Consider the following 18,429-nt stretch of genomic DNA (forward strand, 5'->3'; position numbering starts at 1 on the left):
AAATCCTGAGCTATGCTTGGTTACATGACGCTTGGGCGGCTGTTTCAACATGGCGGCAGCGCAAAAGAGACGCGCAGGATCTGGAAGGTTTACGATGAAGAGCGGTATGCATACTTTTAAACCAGTTATCCATAGTTTTTTCTTTTAAAAATCTTACCACCAATTGCCTTCGTGTACTGACTTTTTACAAAACAACAACGTACTTCTCTGCTATAAAAGATGTGATCTGTCAAAGCAGTAAAACTGTCTACATTACTTGACCATAACAGAATATTACTTCTCGTGGACCCCTTATCTGATCGGCTGAGAAGTTTAACTTAAAATAATTTTGTGCGATCACTATATCTGAGGACTTCTCAAAGTCGGACGTGACAAAATGAACACCACGTTGCTAAAGATAAAAAATATCGATGTCCCGATCACATATTTCGTGAGTCAGATGTCATCTGAATTTGAGGGTCCACCCATCCCGAGACACAATTACCACGGAACTGTATTAAAGAGGAAAAAAAACTTTTAAATGCCCCCCTACTCTTATTATGAACAAAGCAATCCCAACATTATAGCAACAAAGGGATGATTAGTACTGGTGTGGTTTCAAAGAAGAAGAAAAAACAAAATAAATGAATAAAAACAACAAATGGTAGAAAACAAATTACATTATAAGCTTTAGTTTAACATAAATAAAAAATACAGTCAGTAATTGACTGGTAATCGATTCCGATAACCTGAAAATGATGTGATTGGGGCAAATTTCCGAAAAGGTGATTGAATGGAGGACATCGAATAAAAACTCTAAATAAACAACGCGGGGAACAGTGTGGACTGATCGCACGAAACGTCCTTATTACAATTGTTGGATATAACCTGTCGAGCATCTGACATTTTGTCAAACAATATTGTGAAACTAAAACGTTGTTCTCTCCCATTTCAGGGTTGGACGAAGAGGTCTCATGGAAGACCGATAGCATTAGCGACTTAAGTAATGGAAGTATGAAGATGCCAACCAGACGTAACTCTGACCTCTCTATTGACGTGCCATTTCAAAGAGGTGGCAAGAAACAGAGCTATATACAAAATGATCAATATAGTTCCGACGTTAAGAAAAATGCGTCAGCCTTTGCTTCCATACCCGCTGAGAACACTTTTTTCTCACTGCAAGCTCCAAAAACTGCTGTAAGTAAGGATTTTATCTTTATTTTATCCCTTTTAGTAAACCATAGGGCTTAACTGGATGTGTACGCTAATCCTTATTTCCAAGGTGATGTTTGAAAGTCACACCGCACAAAGTCAAGTAGGTCTGAAAGACCTCTGTCCTGAAGACAAACGACGAATTGCAAACCTCATTCAAGAACTTGCCAGGTATGTACACTGTGTTTTAGACTTACACAATTCCATTCTTGTGCCAAATGCCACAAAACACAGGCATTCTCCACCTCTGCACTCACAGAAAAGTGAGTCAATAGTCAAATTTACTGGTTACACCCGAGCCAGTGGATTAAACACAATGTCCCCAACTTGGCGAAAGTTAATTCATTCATTTTCTGGGGTGCTGGAGCATTTCCCAGCTGCTCACTGGTTGCCGGTGTCATTTTTTTTCCAAGGGTGAATGAGGAGAAAGAAGTGTCAGTAAAGCGCCTTCAAGATGAACATGATAATTTTGAAAGCAAGATCCAACAACTCGAGGAACAGAACCTGCTCATTGCACATGAAAGAGAAAGTATCCTTTTCAGCTGTGAGTTGCAAAATACCCATGCAGTGACACCGCTGCCTTCTTACTTGTCAAATAAGTTCATCTTGAAATCTATTCTTTGACCACATAAATCACATTTGGTAAATAATAATATCCCCAATTTTAATGGCTATGGCTTTAATCCATTCCAGCCCTCCACTGCATCATGACTAACATAATTCTTTAATAATGTATTTTTTAAAAAGACACACAATAATTAAGGTGAATGCCATTGGCTCCAATTCCCCCCGCGATCCTAATGGGGATGAAGTGGTTCAGAAAATAAGATTATATAAATGAATTAACAGAATGTTTTTATGCAGAAATTTTAATGTGCTGGTTATTTTGGTGTACCCTTCATGGCCACTGGGAGGCAGTATAAACCAGTCAAGTAATCCAGTAAAATGATGTAATCTTGGCCTTTTTTTGGTAACCGGATAAAAAAAAAAGCAAGTGTTGTTAAATTGTTAACATTTAATGTTATGGTAGCATTAAGATGGCGTAGCATTTTAAGGTCAATGTTATTTTGTTCTTTTAAATTCTATTTGTTTAGTTTTTAATGGTAAATGACAACTAAACTAGCACAATGCTCGTATTTAATTTTCTAAGATCGCAAAGAAATAGGTTAAATGATGGCATGTATCTATGAAATACATGAGGTTCAGGCTGCTTTAATCTAAAGTCATGTCTCGAGATCTATCAAGTCTGCAATTAATGGGCTATCAATAATTTTTTTGGTCCTCCCAATATCATCTTTCATTTAGGAAAAATACGTTCCCGTCGCACTTGCTTCTGTGGCTTCATTATTAAGTACATTGACACAAATACATTTAGAATAATATACAAGATAATCATGTAGCATTGTCTTTTTTTCAATATAAACTATATCTTTCAGTCAATTTCCAATTATGTGGCAAAAGATTCAAGGTTTTGCTATGTGACTACTGTACTGGGAGGGCAAAACTAATCAACAGGGGGCACTATTGTCTCTTGCAAGGTTTTGCACGCCTTGTGCACATTTTGAATTTCTACTAGAGGCAGACAAATGGGGAGATTCATTTCAAATTTTTGACGCCTGCCACAGTTGTCTTTTGTAAATGCTAGCAGCTGATTTGCTTTTGTGCACAAAATCAATTTCACGGTTGGAGCAATGGCCCAAACTCCAAAGCATCTATTAAGTTTGGTATTTACTAAAAAGACTATTGTGTCTTTTTAATATGTTTTGGTAACCTTTCTTTTGCCCATTCAAAGTCAGTTCCTCTGCACACGGCGAAGACCACAATATTATTCTTGATGCTGACAATGTTCTCATGTTTTGTGCACTCTGCTGTCTTCTTTAAAATTCCACCCAGGTTAACCCACAGTAATCAGTGGAAGCTAAATTGCTGCAAAATATGAAGAGTAATTGACCCTGCTGGCAAATTGTATCATCGGAAAAGGAAGTGTGTTAAATTAGGAAGGCACAGCTCAATTAAATGTGCTCTGGCTCGCAGACTTGGCATTTACACCAAAGTTCTAAACTCCATTAAAAGGTATTTGAGAGAGAAAAATGTTAGGTTCCCAGCACCTTAGGGGGGGATAACGTCGTCTTTTAAAGCGTGAGCAAGCCTCGTGAACGTACTTCTCGGGGATAAGGTTCTGGCACTTCACAGAAAGGTTAAGGAGACACCAAAGGCAAACGCACTGAATGAGAGTCTTGTCAAATCTAATTCCATTACGCCTTAGCTTATCTTATCTAACCGAGGTTCAGGGTTGACAGGGTGTAAGAAATGTTGGGCTGTACTTTTAGCTTTAAGCCACCAAGGATGAGAGAGAAAAAAGTAACCTTGATATTTGGATGTTCAGTTGACATTTAGAACTGAAGTGAATTAGTTTCAGAAAGAAGCAATGGTTTAGGACATTAAAGTGTCTTGGTATGTTTAGAGATCATCGTGGCGATAGCGCTCACGGAGCTTTAGCCAGAACAAAGCTCAGCGGGAGGAAAAACGGGAGGCTGTGGACAAATCGGAGGTCTTGAGGATATGGTTCAACTTATTTGATTACTTGGACTTCAATTAGAAAATGTGGGGCTTACAATATGAAACACAGAAAGCTTGTTTTGACCTTACCAGCAGAAAAATCTGAAATAGATAACTCAAATTGTGTGCAAAGTTCGGAACAGTAGTGTTGCTTTGTCTCTAAAGTAATAGAAGGTTCACTCTTGTAATGAAAGAAAGCCAGTTTAGGGTCGAATTGTCTTTGAACAAATCATTTCTTCCAGCAATTGATCATATTTGGCCAAAGTTGAATGAATAAAATCCCATTAGAATTATGATATTATTTTGTGACCCCTATGGTTTACTTTATACTTGACTTTAGTCTGTAACTTCAATTAGAATACATTCATTTGTTTCCAAATGGGTGCTGTCTTACCTATTTTTTTGTTTATCTGAATTTGATGTGCCCATTTTGTTTCGGTTCAGCCGTATTTGCAAGGTTACACAAGCTGTCATCTGGAATTAATTCCCCATCATTGCTTCCTTACAAACAAATTTCTCGTCATCAATCCCCACCCCTTTTTGTCCTCCACTCCTCTTCAAGCTCAATCTGTTTGATTCGGTGTGCTAAAGTAGGCTTTAAAATATTCCCTTCCCCTCCTGTGCAAATTTGTTCCCCCTTGAAGTGGATTTCATAATTTCATTTGAGCCTCAGCCTGACAGCCAAGTGAATCATTTTGACAGGTCTCTTCAACCCAAGCCCTTGATTTTGAGTATTTCGGGAGCATGGGGGAGGAGTAAGTCATTGTTAGCAATTTGCAACTGTGATGTAAACCATGGGCTTGCCGAGTACTGTACTTGGCCCTTGGCTGATGTCCAAGGATGTGGAGAAAGCCTGTTTTTGTAGCATCTGGCACAGAAGTGGAATCTTATTAGTATTGCTCTTCTTGGACCAGATTGCGTACAGGGTCCAGGTACTGCATGTTCCTGTCATCATATTAGCATGCTTTACCTCCACGTGCGGCGATGGGACTCTGAAGCACAGCAAGACGGTCTTCAAATCGCACGAGTTGCCCTGCAAAGACATTCGTATTCAATTCAATATACACACTGTTTGGTATATTTGGCACAGAGAAGTACCGCATTTGTTTTAGGGGTGGGAAAGTGCAGGAAATGCTATTTTATTCAAATCTTCTGAAATACAAACAGCAGGCATTTTGTAACACATTACACTCCGTCTTGGACGAGGGTGAGTGTTGGATGCATATTCAGTATCTTCCCTGCTAGAGCCTTTCTCATTCATACTGCATAAACAGACCTCCCAGCAGCGGTTTACATGATGTGATGTCCTTGTGATGTCCTTTCATCGAGCAAGACTTCCATAGACATTATCAGCGCTGGGCGGGCCGCCGCCTTAGTTAGATGGAGGGTTCAATCAAAGTGTTTCCTCACATTTGTCAATGTTTATGGAGGTTGCTGCATTACATTTGTCTTCTGTCTGCTCCTCAATTCAAACTTGTACCTCCACTCTTGCCTTTCCTTCCGTTTCATTTCCTCAACATGATTGAAGTCCTCGAACAGCCAAAGTGTTTCCTTATGGAGTGCTCTGCCAACTATTTCTTCAATATGACTCTACTTTGAACTTTGATTTCCTCTTAATATCTGCGACTTTTCTTTTTTTTCTTCTTCTCTTTTTAAACGGATGCTGAAGAACTCATCAGCTGGGGTAGCAGGGCCACCATCGTAAAAATATATGGCCTGGAGGAAACACGCTTTATGGTCAGCTTGGGTGGGAGTGTGTGTGCACAACTTGCTTTTATTGTAGCATTTGTGTGGGAGTGTTAGTGCAGGTAGGGAAATTGTGCTCTCGTGCCTCAGTGTGTACTTGTGTATGTGTGTCCTAGAAAGTCAGAGGAAGACGGAGGTTGGTTGTTGAATATGTATGAGTTTGTATGGGTATCTCGTATACTCATTATCTTTGTATGTGCTGGTGTGGCGTGGTGGTGCCACTGTCATTAGTGGGCTCCTGAGGCGCAGCAGTAGTTCCGCTCCAGATTAGTTTTCTCGTGTCTGCCAACTCTCTGTCTGGCAGAGAGTCGTTGCCCAGCGCAGCGCAGCATGGTTCAAACCAGATGGTGAAAATTCTGTTCTGTTCACCATCTCTGATTTTTTGTTTTTTCCTCTGCCTCCGATCTTTCTGTACTTTGATGGCCAAAGATCTAACGGTTAATAAAACAATGGCTTACTTTCATTTGTCCAGTAAAACTAGCCGCTATCATTTTATAGCATTTCTCTTTTCTCACAAAAAAATGAATGATCTATATTGAATAACCTTTTTAAAGCACATCCTGGAAAGTAAAGCAATGTTGGCATGCCAGATATACAAACTTTTAATATTATTGTCCTCACTATTTCATCTTGCATGTAAAGGTTTATCTCATGTGTTTTTGATCTCATTCACAAGTAAAAGTCTCATATCGTCCTATAAATCAAAGATAGATCCATTGTGTTACGAGTTTTCTTTAACTATCGGTGTACCAGGTCTTCATCAGCAGTACAGAGAGTGTCAGGAGCTTCTTAGGCTCTACCAACAATACCTTACTCAGCAGGAAATGAAGCTCAATCAGTCCATCACTGAGCTTAGCCGGGCACAAAGTGACTCTAAGGTACGGTCCGTATAGACTCGGTATGCCGCTAAAGGTTCATTGAGACCTCATATAACAGCTCATTTATGGCTAAGTGCCAAAATAATGCATATCAATTGACTGTAGAAGTCCCTCGAAGTCACTTGGTTCGATATGATTACACTCCAGTAAAAACTATCTCAAGGTCACACCTTAGAAGGGAAGACACTTTTCAGCCTAAGCATCTGGAGATAGAATAGATGACATGGCCAACCTCATTGTCCCACTGTGGCTCTGAATAATGGGTGTTTGCCTGCTCCCTGACCCTTAGCAAATGAGTCACACTCTCCCTTCCCTAGTCAACTATAAGATGGGCTTTTCCTCCTTATGTTTATCTCATAATGTGCCTGACCTTGGTTTACCTGCCCGTAATGTTCAGTTGAAAATTGGCCTCTTAATCTTCCTGCCTCTGTCAGGTCTAAACAGGCATGGTAAGTGTAATAGTACGGTACGTGCCATTGTAATTATATGCACTGGAAGACATTGAAGCATCACATTTTTAGGACTATTTTAGGTTACTCGTCTGAATAAATTACTCAGCAAGTGAAAAGCGCATAATTCAACAGTGACATATTTCACCTTTACCCAGCTCTAGATTATGCATTTTTAGGCTCCGGGGCAGCTGAATGGTTAGCACATCTGCCCTACAATTCAGAGCTTGCGGGTTCAAATTCGGGCTGTGGACTAGTGATTTTGTAGGTTCTCCCTGTACATGTTTTCTCCTGGTATTATGATGTCCTACCACACTCTTAAAACGTTCATGACAGGTTAATTGAAAACTCAAAATTGCCTTTGGGTGTGAATTGGAGTGTGAATCGTTTTTTTTGTCTACATGTTGCTTTGCAATTGGCTGGCGACTAGGCATACTCGCAATCCCTATTGATTAAAGGTGGTACAGTGAATGTACATTGGGATCTGTAGTAACGTTGACATTTCTTTTGACTAAAAGTGTTTTTTAAATTATATTTGTTTACGGAAGCCCCTAAGTTGGTCAAAAGGCATGAATTATTTTTCTTGCATGGTAACCGCAGGGTCTTAAAATCTAAAAAAAAGTCTTAAATCCAATACTTTATTCATTTTCTGTACCTCTTATCCTTACAAGGATCGCAGGGGGTGCTGAAGCCTAACCCAGCCAACTATTGGCGATTGCTAGCCAATTGCTCGTCACAAGGAGACGGACAACCATTCACACACACTCATACCTAGGGGCAAGATAGTGTTTAACCACTCTACCCTGCATGTTTTGGGGCTGTGGGAGGGAACTGGATTATCAGAAGAAAATCCTCACAGGCCCGGAGAGAACATGCAAACTCTACACAGGAAAGTCGCAAATGGCATGTTGAAACCTACAGAGACCCTCCCTGTCTTGTGTGTCCAGATGCTGAGCAGTGAGGAGCTCACTAGTAAAAGTACCGGTCAAGCTAATGGGCTACTTTTTGATGGCTCGTACCTCAGTCTTGCTGCTTGTCTAACACATCAACCTCCAGTGCAAAGCAAAAGGAGTGGAAGAAGAGGACCCTCGGAGGCTTTCACTATTTCTACTCCCGCTCCCTATTACAGTAAAGCCTGTCCAGTCGATTCTGGCGAGCATCAGAGTCCGACAGGAGAATCCGGTTTGCAGCAAAGAGATTTCCAAGACAGCGGCTATGCTACCCAGCAGCGCAGAACAAATAGCCATTCCCTAGAAAAAACCTGTGAGAGGAGCTTCAGGCAAAGGTACTGTTTTTTGTTTTTTTTAACTATTACTATTTTCAGTCCAGCCAGATTTAATATGTTGCCTCAAAATAGTTTTTCAAACAGAAAACATAGGGTTGGAGAAGGGAATGACTTTGCTGCTGAGAAGGAGAAAGCTACAACCATTCCTCCACTTGGTCGTGGGGACTGGGAGGAAAAGATGCAGCAGCTGTTGCTGCAGAAGATGCAGCTGGAGATGGAGAGAGAGAAGCTACAGACACGACTGGCTGATCAGGAGGAGCAGCTTAGCAGGCAAAATCAGCAACTGTCACATCTTGCCTGCAGAAGGTACTAGGTTGCAAAACCCTATACCAAATGTTCCTACAGGATACAATTACTTGATATAATTTCATTACTACCTTATTTAAAATCTTGGCTGTTTCTTCTAGCGCTTTAGTTGGCTTTCTACAGTCTTTCCAAAAACTGCTTCTTAGGCTAAGGCCCCAAATTCCAAATGAAAATAAGATGTATTAAAAAAGGGAAGAATTGATAGAGCTCTATTATAAGGTTCAGAAGTGTCGCAGAAGTGTAGTTTCTCATTTTATCACGGATGTCAATCTAAACTTTGCAGGACAGAAAATGGCAGATCACAGCCAGTCCTTCCACAGAGCCAAGATTTCTCACTCAGGTAAAGCAAGTTGCAGAACCAGACACGACTCACCATGAAGGCTATTCAAAGAATGAGACCTGTTTGAAAACTGCTGACGATTTCAATGTTTGTGCCTGTTAAATCCGTGACAGAGGGGATCATCCTGCACACCAGCACTTGCATGACAACTCTTCACAAACTGCCCCATTGGATAAAAGTCTTCCTTTTTGTGGTGAGTTACACCCCCACTTATAATAACAAAGCACTAATAAAACTTGAAAGGTGGCTTAACAAACGTTTTGTTTCCTTTTTAAGAGCAAATTGCAACTACAAACAGGTGGCACCACCACTGAATAAAAATTTTCAGTACTTTTTGCAAGTTTGACAGGCGCCATTTCATACCAAAGCCAGTAAAAAAAAAAAGTGAAAACATTCGTTTCATCAAAAAGAGCCGTCAAACTACTGTTTTTTGCTTTGGATAAAACTGCCTTAATCCCTCAATGTTTAGAACCAGGCTGTTTTACTTCATTGTCATCTGAGACATAAAGCCTAAGGCTGCTACCTATTTCAGTATCTTGTCATAGAACATCAGTTGTAGGTCACACCTAGGCAAGAATACATTTTATGTACTATATCTGGATGATAACTTATTTTAGAGGTCAGACCTCGAGGTGATGACGTTGCAAAGCGTCATGTCCACGCACGCACGCACACACTGTATTGCTTAGTGCGGTGTTAATCTAGCATTCCTTATCTTACCTTCCTTAACAGATGTTGCAATGCAATCAAAGAAGGACAAAGCCACATCCCCTGTTGGTTTCCCAGCAAGCCCTGTGGTCCAAAAGACATCTGATAACCGGTACTGTACAATTTGCAATTAAAATGTTTCAAACAATGCAAAAATATATGGAAAAATGGCAAATACATCGACACCTGTAGGTTCATAACTTGGCTTCTTCTCCTTGCCTAGTAGATGCTAAATTGATGTATAGATATTGATATGAGTGTTCTAGGTATGTGCATGATCTAAAATGTGCGGTTCTTGCTTAAGTAGTGGAAAGTACCAGATTTTCAACAGTTTCTTTTGTAGTTTCCATTTTCCAGCCAAAATTATGGCACATTTAACTTAACTTTTGGGATGCAAGGTGCTAAATGAAGCTTTTACCGGGCTAGCTAACGCTGCGGCCAGCCTGTCAGGAGACATGCTGCGTTCCATTAGTCCGCCTGGCAGGGACCTTGCAGCAGGTGTAATTGAACAGACTTCTGGATGCACACACTGCCCTCCTTTCTTTTCTCTGCAATGGTAATGAGACAAAGAATGCAAGTGGCAGCAATATTAAACACAAGTTTGAAGGGGGATGCATGTGAGCCATTACAGAAAGGGGGAATGGAAGGAGTACATTTGGAGCAGGTGCAATACAGATCTAAATTGAAATATTGTGTATGTTTTTTCCTCGGAATTTATATATGACTGAAATGTAACTTCACATAACCTCTTTTTTCTGAGTAAAAATGTAGAAAAAAAACTACTCCTCCTGTAGCTCCTCAAAGAACACATCAGTACTTTTGTACCGGAATTTTGCTTAGTGTAAGTAGCTACTAAATGTAAACAAAGGTGGAGCTTGCTTTGGTCAAAACTATTCATTTTATATCATACATGAAGCTACTTTGCCCAGTAACAATGTGCCCCTTGATTCCTTCTCATTTTAAACCGTTCAATCTTGACGTGCAAATTACCCAACAAAGCTCGGGTTAACGTGAAGTGACCTTATTAATCCTTTCATGAATCCTGTGCCCGTTAGTAACGAGACAGTTCCATCGGATCCGCCCATCTCATCTCCATCTTGTCTGCCATTACCCGGCAGCTATTGATTGGCTGGGAAATTGACATGCGGGATATATGCTTTGGCCATTATAGTTTTCCCCCCCCCCTATCCTACTGTTTGGACTACAAATGAATAAGGGCATCAGGGTGAGACGGCTAGCTTGAATGAAAGAGTGCTGTGAGAGTTACAAGCACGCAAAGGAGTTGTGTTCGTAGACAAGAACTAGGGTCGCTGCTAGGGGGTGTATTTTCATTGTTGCACTAGAAAGACACCACTTTGCTCGTTTTAAGGAAACAGGGAAGAGTTTCATTTCGTTTGTGAACTACAGTTCTTTAACCACTCTTTAACAAAACAAATGGCTGAGTGTTAAGACCTACCGTATGCATGCATGTACATCTGTGTGTGCTTGTGTATATATGTGTATGTACACGTGTGTATATGTATGTGTATGTATATATGTATATAAATGTGTATGTGTGTATGTGTATATATGTATATGTATGTATGTGTATGTATGTATATATATATATATATACATAGATATACATATATACATACATAAATATATACATACATATATACATATATGTATATATGTATGTATATATGTATATATATGTATACATATATATATGTATATATATGTATACATATATATGTATATATATGTATACATATATATATATACACATATATATATATATACATATATATACATACATATATATACAACACACTTATTTATTTATATATTGATTCATGCATTTATTTATTAACTTACTTATTACCTATCTATTTATGTCTAAAATGCCTTTTCTATTCCTGCATCCTCACCCTCTTGCTACTGTGACAACGAAATTTCCCGAATACGGGGTGAATAAAGTTATCCAATCCAATCCAAACAGCCTGGCGATGTAATTTAGCTTGATCCGGGAGAAGTTTGTAAGCCCCAAAACTTGGGAAACTTCAAAGGCCCTTTAATGCATTCGTCAAAGCTTCCTCTATTGTCCTTGTTCACTTGCTTGTGAATATATCAGCCAAAATAACGCAAAAGAGCTCTGCTTGCCGATCTCTTATCAGATGCGCTTTCTGATGTCAGAGTTGCTGCTCCGGAATAGAGCGCATTTGTTTGCGAGTGTTATGTTCAGAGTAAACACCCTCTAATGATGCGCCCCGTGCGCTTAAGGTGCGGCCGTTAGTTTGCTGGTGGCGAGCCAACGTCACGTGCTGTGCTTGTCAGCTTAACTGTAATACATGTGTAAGGAGAACTTGGGCACTGTATTAAAAAAAACAAAATGGAATGAGATTACTCTACCTTCGCTGAAGCGTGACAGACGGGTTGTGCAGCGGTAGTCTTACTAATTGCAGATCACTTGGCAGTGTACATTCTGGTCTTCATTTATTATTGATATGGTCATTTAGCTAAATTGTACTGAGCAGCCAGGGCAGACACGTGCTGTTTTCTGACTACATTGACTGACAAGAACATCTGTTGCAGCTTCTGCTCATTTATTTGATTTTCCCCAGAATGCTGACTGCGGTGACACATTTTGTAGAAGGCCCATAGGTAGATTCATCTCAGCCCGCACCTCAAATCTTAAAATCTCTACGTCTCTGGCGTACAGTTGAGGCACTCGGTGAATCGCTACTGGCACGCTCTTCTGCCTCATGCCATTCCTTGGCCCAAATCTCTAACCCAACTGTACCGGAGCTCCCCCTCCGTCTCTTTGTTATAGATTGTGACCGAATGTTAAGTGATGCATTATTCATTAGCAACATGTCGTTTGTTGATGGATGGCTGTTTGAGAACCCTGTCCGTTAAATAAATCAACAAATAAAAATGCAAATTCTCACATTTCGCAAGACGGAACCACGCCAAAGTCCCTCCCCGCTGCTCCTTCTCTCTACCTTCCTATGTATCCACAAAGCTGCATTTGCTTTCCATCTTTCAATTTCCCTCCCTCTCTTGGCCAGTCACTCTCACTTTAGCTCACTCTCTTCTGTCCCTGTTGACAGGCAGAAAACCAAATGAGGGAAAATACATTAACTTACTTGAGGGTGAAATCTGTGTGTGTTTGTGTGCTTTTAAAAGATTTATTTGTACAGTTATCCACCCTCAGCTGACTTTACCCTCATAAGCTTTCTCCACTGTCGCTCGAAACATATTCACACATTAGCTCAAATTCAAGTTCAGATTCTTTTCCCAATTTTCTTAGGCCTTCAAAATTTTAGTGGATAAAATATTCTGAATAAAAGTGTCTGAATTTCATGCTTGGACGTTATCACGCTATAACTCTCATATTATGGTAATTATTGGGAAATATCCATGTAAAATCAATTTTAAAAACTAAAGTTTTTGTTCTTTTTTGACTGTCTATGATCCAGCGCCCAGGTTTTGGGGAAGCCTTAATAAGTGAATTCCAAATGTGGTCCTCACCTTAGGGGAGCTGCGAGCAGCACTGCATGTGATGCAAATGAATTCGACTTTAAACGAGCAGAGAATTATGTTAGCAACTTCAGTGGAGCATGCTTTGAAGAATTCATGTTTTGTATTTGGAATGGTTGTCCTTCCAGTGTGTATACGTTGAATAATTTATCAAGCCAGACAGACTGAGGGATTGAATCGCTATTAGCCTAATCTTCTTTGTTTTGCTTTATTTATTTCACTGCACATTCCCTCATTTCTATTCCAGGCAACAAGGCATCAGGTTCTCTTCTGCTTTGTCCCTTTTTATACCTACAAGAAATTGTGTAGTTCTGGCGGAGCGCAGTAGTGGGCTTGTCTTGTTAAAGCCGCTTGTTGGGAATCCATCTGCTATCTCGCAAGCAATACACTGGTTTTCTTTTATAAGCTTTAACATTTTCCTGCACTCTCCATGTACGGTTGAAACTGACTATTGTGCATTTGTGGTGTTGGTACCTCATTTTTCTCACATTTTGTTCGAGCACGTACATGAGATTTTTTTGTTTCCTGTTGTCGATGCAGTAATGCCGGAGTCCGGAATCTGTCAGGCTCTGTCCTCGAACTGATTCTAGAGAAAGAAAGTACTGTACATTTAATGAAATAATGCCAACTGTCCTTTCTTCCCCCCACAGGTTGGACTTCTCTGAGGTGGATGTGATGGAACTCTTTAATTCCATCCCGTCGCACGACCAATGCAAACCTTCATCATGTAGACCCCAATCATCGCAAGGAGGGCAGTCTCTCACTCTACGCAAAGCAATCTGCAAAACTGTGCATACCCCTGCGGTGCCTTATCCTGTGAATTGCCCGCAGGACCTGGAAGAAAGCCAAATATTGGAAGATATTTTCTTCATTTGCTGACAAGTAAAGCAAAAGCAAAAATTTTACTTACTTGACCTCCACTTGGTGGTCTTACATTGTGCTGCCAAATTACAGATTGTTATGCTTTTCACCGAACTGTTGTCATGTTTTCAATAAATAAATAAACTAGCACATTGTTTTTTTTCCATTTTCCTTTCTTTGACATCTTGCCTCTGGAGGTAACAAATAACATAACGATGGTGCTAAGACAGACTTTCACGATAAGAGCTGTTGTTTGGCTGATTTGTTAATTGCTTTCGAGCAATCAAGGCGACTCACTTCAAAACAAGCGTTTTTTTGGCAGATAATGAAGTATTCTTCATAAAGCTATTAAATGCCACTTCCATTTAAATTGACTTACAAAATAAAGATCGTTCGAAGAAAAGTAGCACACCCATTGCGATAGACGAGTTAACAAATAGGCTTGATAATGTTAACTTTTCCGGCAATCGATATTTGAACAAAAGCTTTGCATCAACACAACACTGCCAATAAGAAAAAAAATAGAGAATTACTAGTCTACTTACCGTAGTTGTAGATGTCTTTGTTTTTTGTCTTTACAATGACAGTATTGACTTAATTATAAATGACCTAAAATAAAATCTATAAACATTTTGTTCTAGTATCGTCTTAGTTTCGCCAAGTAATCATGACGCCACACAGGACATTTTTATTCTAGACTGTGCTTTATTATTGGCCTAAGCTGAGACGCATCATTCATTTTAAAATTACCAAAAACCAAAAGAAAACAAACAAAAAAAGGAGTCTAGGGAACAAGAAATTGGTGCAGTCTTTGAGAGTCAGGGGCGATAGCCTAAAGCGCATTGGCCTATTAGAAGCTTAGTTCTTCAGGAACCTGGCAAAGCTTAATTTATGCAACATTCGTTCCCCCCACGCTCCATATGTGCTGAAATTGGGAAATACATCGCTATAGTAGTCACTTTTAAACCACGTGATGTTTCCCCAGTCACTGTAAAGTTTAGAAAAAAAACAGCACATACTAAAAATGACAGTAACTCAGTTTTGTTTTGATGAAATAGTGCAGTTTTCAGCAACTTTTGCTCTTGGTTTAACACATTGGTTGAACAAGATCAGAGCTCAGCCAGGCGGTACAAAGCAAAATGTGTACAATGCAAGGAATGGAAGTCAAGTTTTTATAACCAAAACGTTATTTCAATCACATTTTTGAAAAATTCGGTATTACGTATTATTTTTTAACAATTTAGATCTTTAAATTGCAGGGGCTCACCGTGACTCGGAGTCTGATTGTACTTTAAGGTAACGAGGGAGTACTAAAAAAATGATTCCTAAATATTCAATAATAATAATAATAGGGGGGGGAAACTGTGAGAAGAATCTTTCATTCAATTTCCATTTTCAAAAGGAAAGTTTCTTACATATATGCGAGAGTCTATTGTATTTTTTTTGTTTGTTTTTTTTAACTTACGGGTACGCTGGAAAACCAGGTTTGATATGCATGTTACTTCCTATTATATACAATATAGTACTACTGCATAAGTAGGCTAAATCATTGTAGTTCCCCTTCAAAGCAACTAGTGTCAACAAGTTATGAACAGAAATGTACAAAGGGTTAAGAAAGAGTAGCTGACTGACTGCATTGCTTTCAAATGTTCATCAGAAAGAGGAAATGGAATTGTCAGAGTTGTTTTTGAGATTTCCAACTGTGAAGAGGTAATGTGATGGTGATACAAAGTGGCACTTTTAAGCAAGACCCCTCGGTGGCAATAATAGAGCTCAGATCTTGAGTCAAACGGCATTAATAAATACATAAATAAATAAATAAGTCAATAAATGAATAGACATCGACAAATAAATACAGATAAGCAAATATTAAAATCTGTCTTTGACATCACTTGGTCAATAGGAGCTGTTTTTTCTCCATCTTCTAAGAAGTGCTGAAGGCATGATCCTTAAGACAGGAACAATGATCATCTGCGGACCACAACAATGGCCCATGCATGTCATATAAAAACTATTTGGTCACGTACCAACTCATAGAAAAATAATGCCATGAAAGCATGCATATCATCTCAGACATGACTTGTAAAGAAATACAGAAATGAATAGAACCTATCAAAGGATTTCTGTTATAAAATAGGTCAACGCGTGTCTAAGCTCTAACTGAGGTCAATGCTCTCCCTGACTGTTTTCTGGATAAATGCCTTGGTCAGGTCCTACATTTCGCACTGTAACCTAGAAACTTTTTTGTGTACCTGGTTTTAATGAGCATTATCATGTTTTCATTCATATATATCTATTTTTGGAGTATTTAAAGTACTTTATCCAGTCCTTGTAGATAGAAGTAAAAGTCCTATAAAATATGCAAACCTATGTACAGAGGAGAACAGAGCAAAAAAAAAAGAAAAGTAAAAGATTTACAGTATATTCATCAGTTCATGTTTACATATCTGTACATATATTATTTATATCCAGACTTCCCTTTCTGACGGCATTTCAAACTTTTTTTCCCCCCTCTTGTAAACATGTTGCTTACAGTTGTGGCCCAATGAAGTTGATGTGCTTGGCATTCTATCACCTGTAGCTCAAATGAATCCAAGTCATGACCATTACTTTTTCTTCTAGTTTTTTTTGTTTTTTTTTGCATTGCAGTCAAAGCAGGGACAACGCACATTCAGTTGAGTTTAAGTCAGTGTCGTGTACCGGTCAGCAATGTGTGCCATGCTCGGGACGGTATTATGCGTGCACCTGAACCATGAAGAGGCATCCTCAGAAGTCAAATATTTTCCCCTCGCTCCCAGTTCAAATGTATTGGATGTCTTATCACCGCCAATAGCATCCAATGAGTTAATATGCTCCCCAAATAAAATGAGTAGAGTCAGAAACTATTCTTTTTCAAGGAAATAAAAGAGCTATTTACGTGGCGACAATTTCAAATATACTGTACTTTTTTAGAAAGGTATCTCATGCCACATTTTCAATGGAAAAAAAGCCAAAAAGGGAATATATGGCACAGAGTAAAAACAGTATTCTGACAGTCAAGGGCTTTTACAATTGTCAGCGCTTTTCTCCCACTGACTGTTCATTGAAAAACTTTCAACAGTGAGTTGTAATTCATTACTACAACTAGTTGCATTGACGGCAATTAACAATTTGTACCTTCTTCTAATAATAGCAGAAAGGACGTGTACTGATCTTTAGGGGACGACATATGCCGGACATTGTTACTGCTTACCTACTGGAAGCCATTTATTGCTTACACCTAGCTATAAACTCGCAATAAGCCCAATGTTGACTTCGTCACAGGTGCCCTGCCAGCAGCTTTGATACTATCTGGGCTCGCAGGTTTGGTAATGCCCACTTTTATCTGAAGCGTAGCGTGTGAGTATACATACATTTTAAAAGACATCAACTGTGGACATGCACTGAACCTTTCTACACAGCTGACAAGTGATAAGGAACTGGCTGGAGTTTTTGACATCATTATTTTGCGCTGGCTGCTTGCAGAAATGTGTGTGAATTTGACTCTTTTCTTCTAAGGGAGAGCACAGGGTTTTGATGGCAGATTCTGCAGGTGACAAGGCACACCCTGACATGGTGACAGCCCATACACTACATGCACTTCTTTTTTTTGTGTTTTTTTTTTACTGAATGCAGGAGAGAGCAAGGATTGCAAGACAAACATATTCATCTTAGTTCAGGTTTGAAAGAGAAGTTTTGGGGGTGTGGCCATTGTGCTCGCGCGTGCAAAGCATAAAAGATATGTTTGGAATAGAGTCAAAGATAATTGTCCTTAATACTTAAGCCTGATTTTTCTTGAAGCCTGCTACTGAGATGTGGATTTTTTCCTTTTTTTTTTTTGCATTTTCAGAAAATATTTGTGTTGTGGGCAGTCCTATGTATATAGATCCGGGAGCAGAGCAGTGCTGTATATTGGATGTCAGCATAGAGGTGATCAGATAAAGGAATGCCTGCAGTTTTTGGCAGCTGCCAGATTCATCCCAAGCAGAGCAAATTTTCAAGCTCCCGCTAAAATCCCCCCCCCTACCTCAAAACACTATAAATAACAATTACAGCTCAACATAATAAGTAGCTGATCTATATACACACACATATATCAAATATGTGCATATAAGTACATATGTGTTTGCTCGTGATTAATATCTGTTAATCCATATATGGCATATATATGAATGCATTTTTTTTCTTCAATGCTCGTTATACATTTTTATGTACTGCAAATATAAAGTTCATATAGATCAAAGGTTTCTGATGTTACACTATCTATGAGGTTAGGATGTTAAGTTAAAAAAGATAAGGCTGTGATGCGGAGCAGCCCCTCCCATGCACTCTCCATCCCTCCCAAGACAAAATGATTAGAAAAAAATGAGTGATTGTAAACTAACAAAGTGAAAGACCTCATATTTTGGTTTTGCCTGTATTTCCAAAAGCAGATCGGCAATAAATATGTATATATACACCTGTTGTTTATTTTTGTGTGTATGTATGTATGTGTGTAAATACATATGTATATATACACATATATATATATATGTATATATATATATATATATGTATATATAT

At 39.1% G+C, this 18,429-nt stretch overlaps 1 protein-coding gene across 2 annotated transcripts; it reads left to right on the plus strand.

Annotated features, from left to right (window-relative positions):
- The first annotated feature begins 28 nt into the window (after positions 1–28).
- On the plus strand, positions 29–14,002 carry kiaa1328 (KIAA1328 ortholog). Of its 2 annotated transcripts, none has more exons than XM_077602050.1 (11): positions 29–104; positions 935–1,176; positions 1,262–1,362; positions 1,605–1,720; positions 6,250–6,374; positions 7,771–8,108; positions 8,181–8,414; positions 8,698–8,754; positions 8,868–8,947; positions 9,487–9,574; positions 13,638–14,002. In XM_077602050.1, exons 1-11 carry the CDS (start codon positions 50–52, stop codon positions 13,864–13,866), a joined length of 1,665 nt encoding a protein of 554 aa, XP_077458176.1. In that variant the 5' UTR covers positions 29–49; the 3' UTR covers positions 13,867–14,002. The 2 variants fall into 2 exon arrangements, with proteins under 2 accessions (XP_077458176.1, XP_077458177.1); XM_077602051.1 differs by having other exon boundaries at positions 8,193–8,414.
- The last annotated feature ends 4,427 nt before the right edge of the window (positions 14,003–18,429 follow it).

The sequence above is a fragment of the Stigmatopora argus genome, chromosome 6, assembly GCF_051989625.1.
Source record: "Stigmatopora argus isolate UIUO_Sarg chromosome 6, RoL_Sarg_1.0, whole genome shotgun sequence".
Taxonomy (NCBI): domain Eukaryota; kingdom Metazoa; phylum Chordata; class Actinopteri; order Syngnathiformes; family Syngnathidae; genus Stigmatopora; species Stigmatopora argus.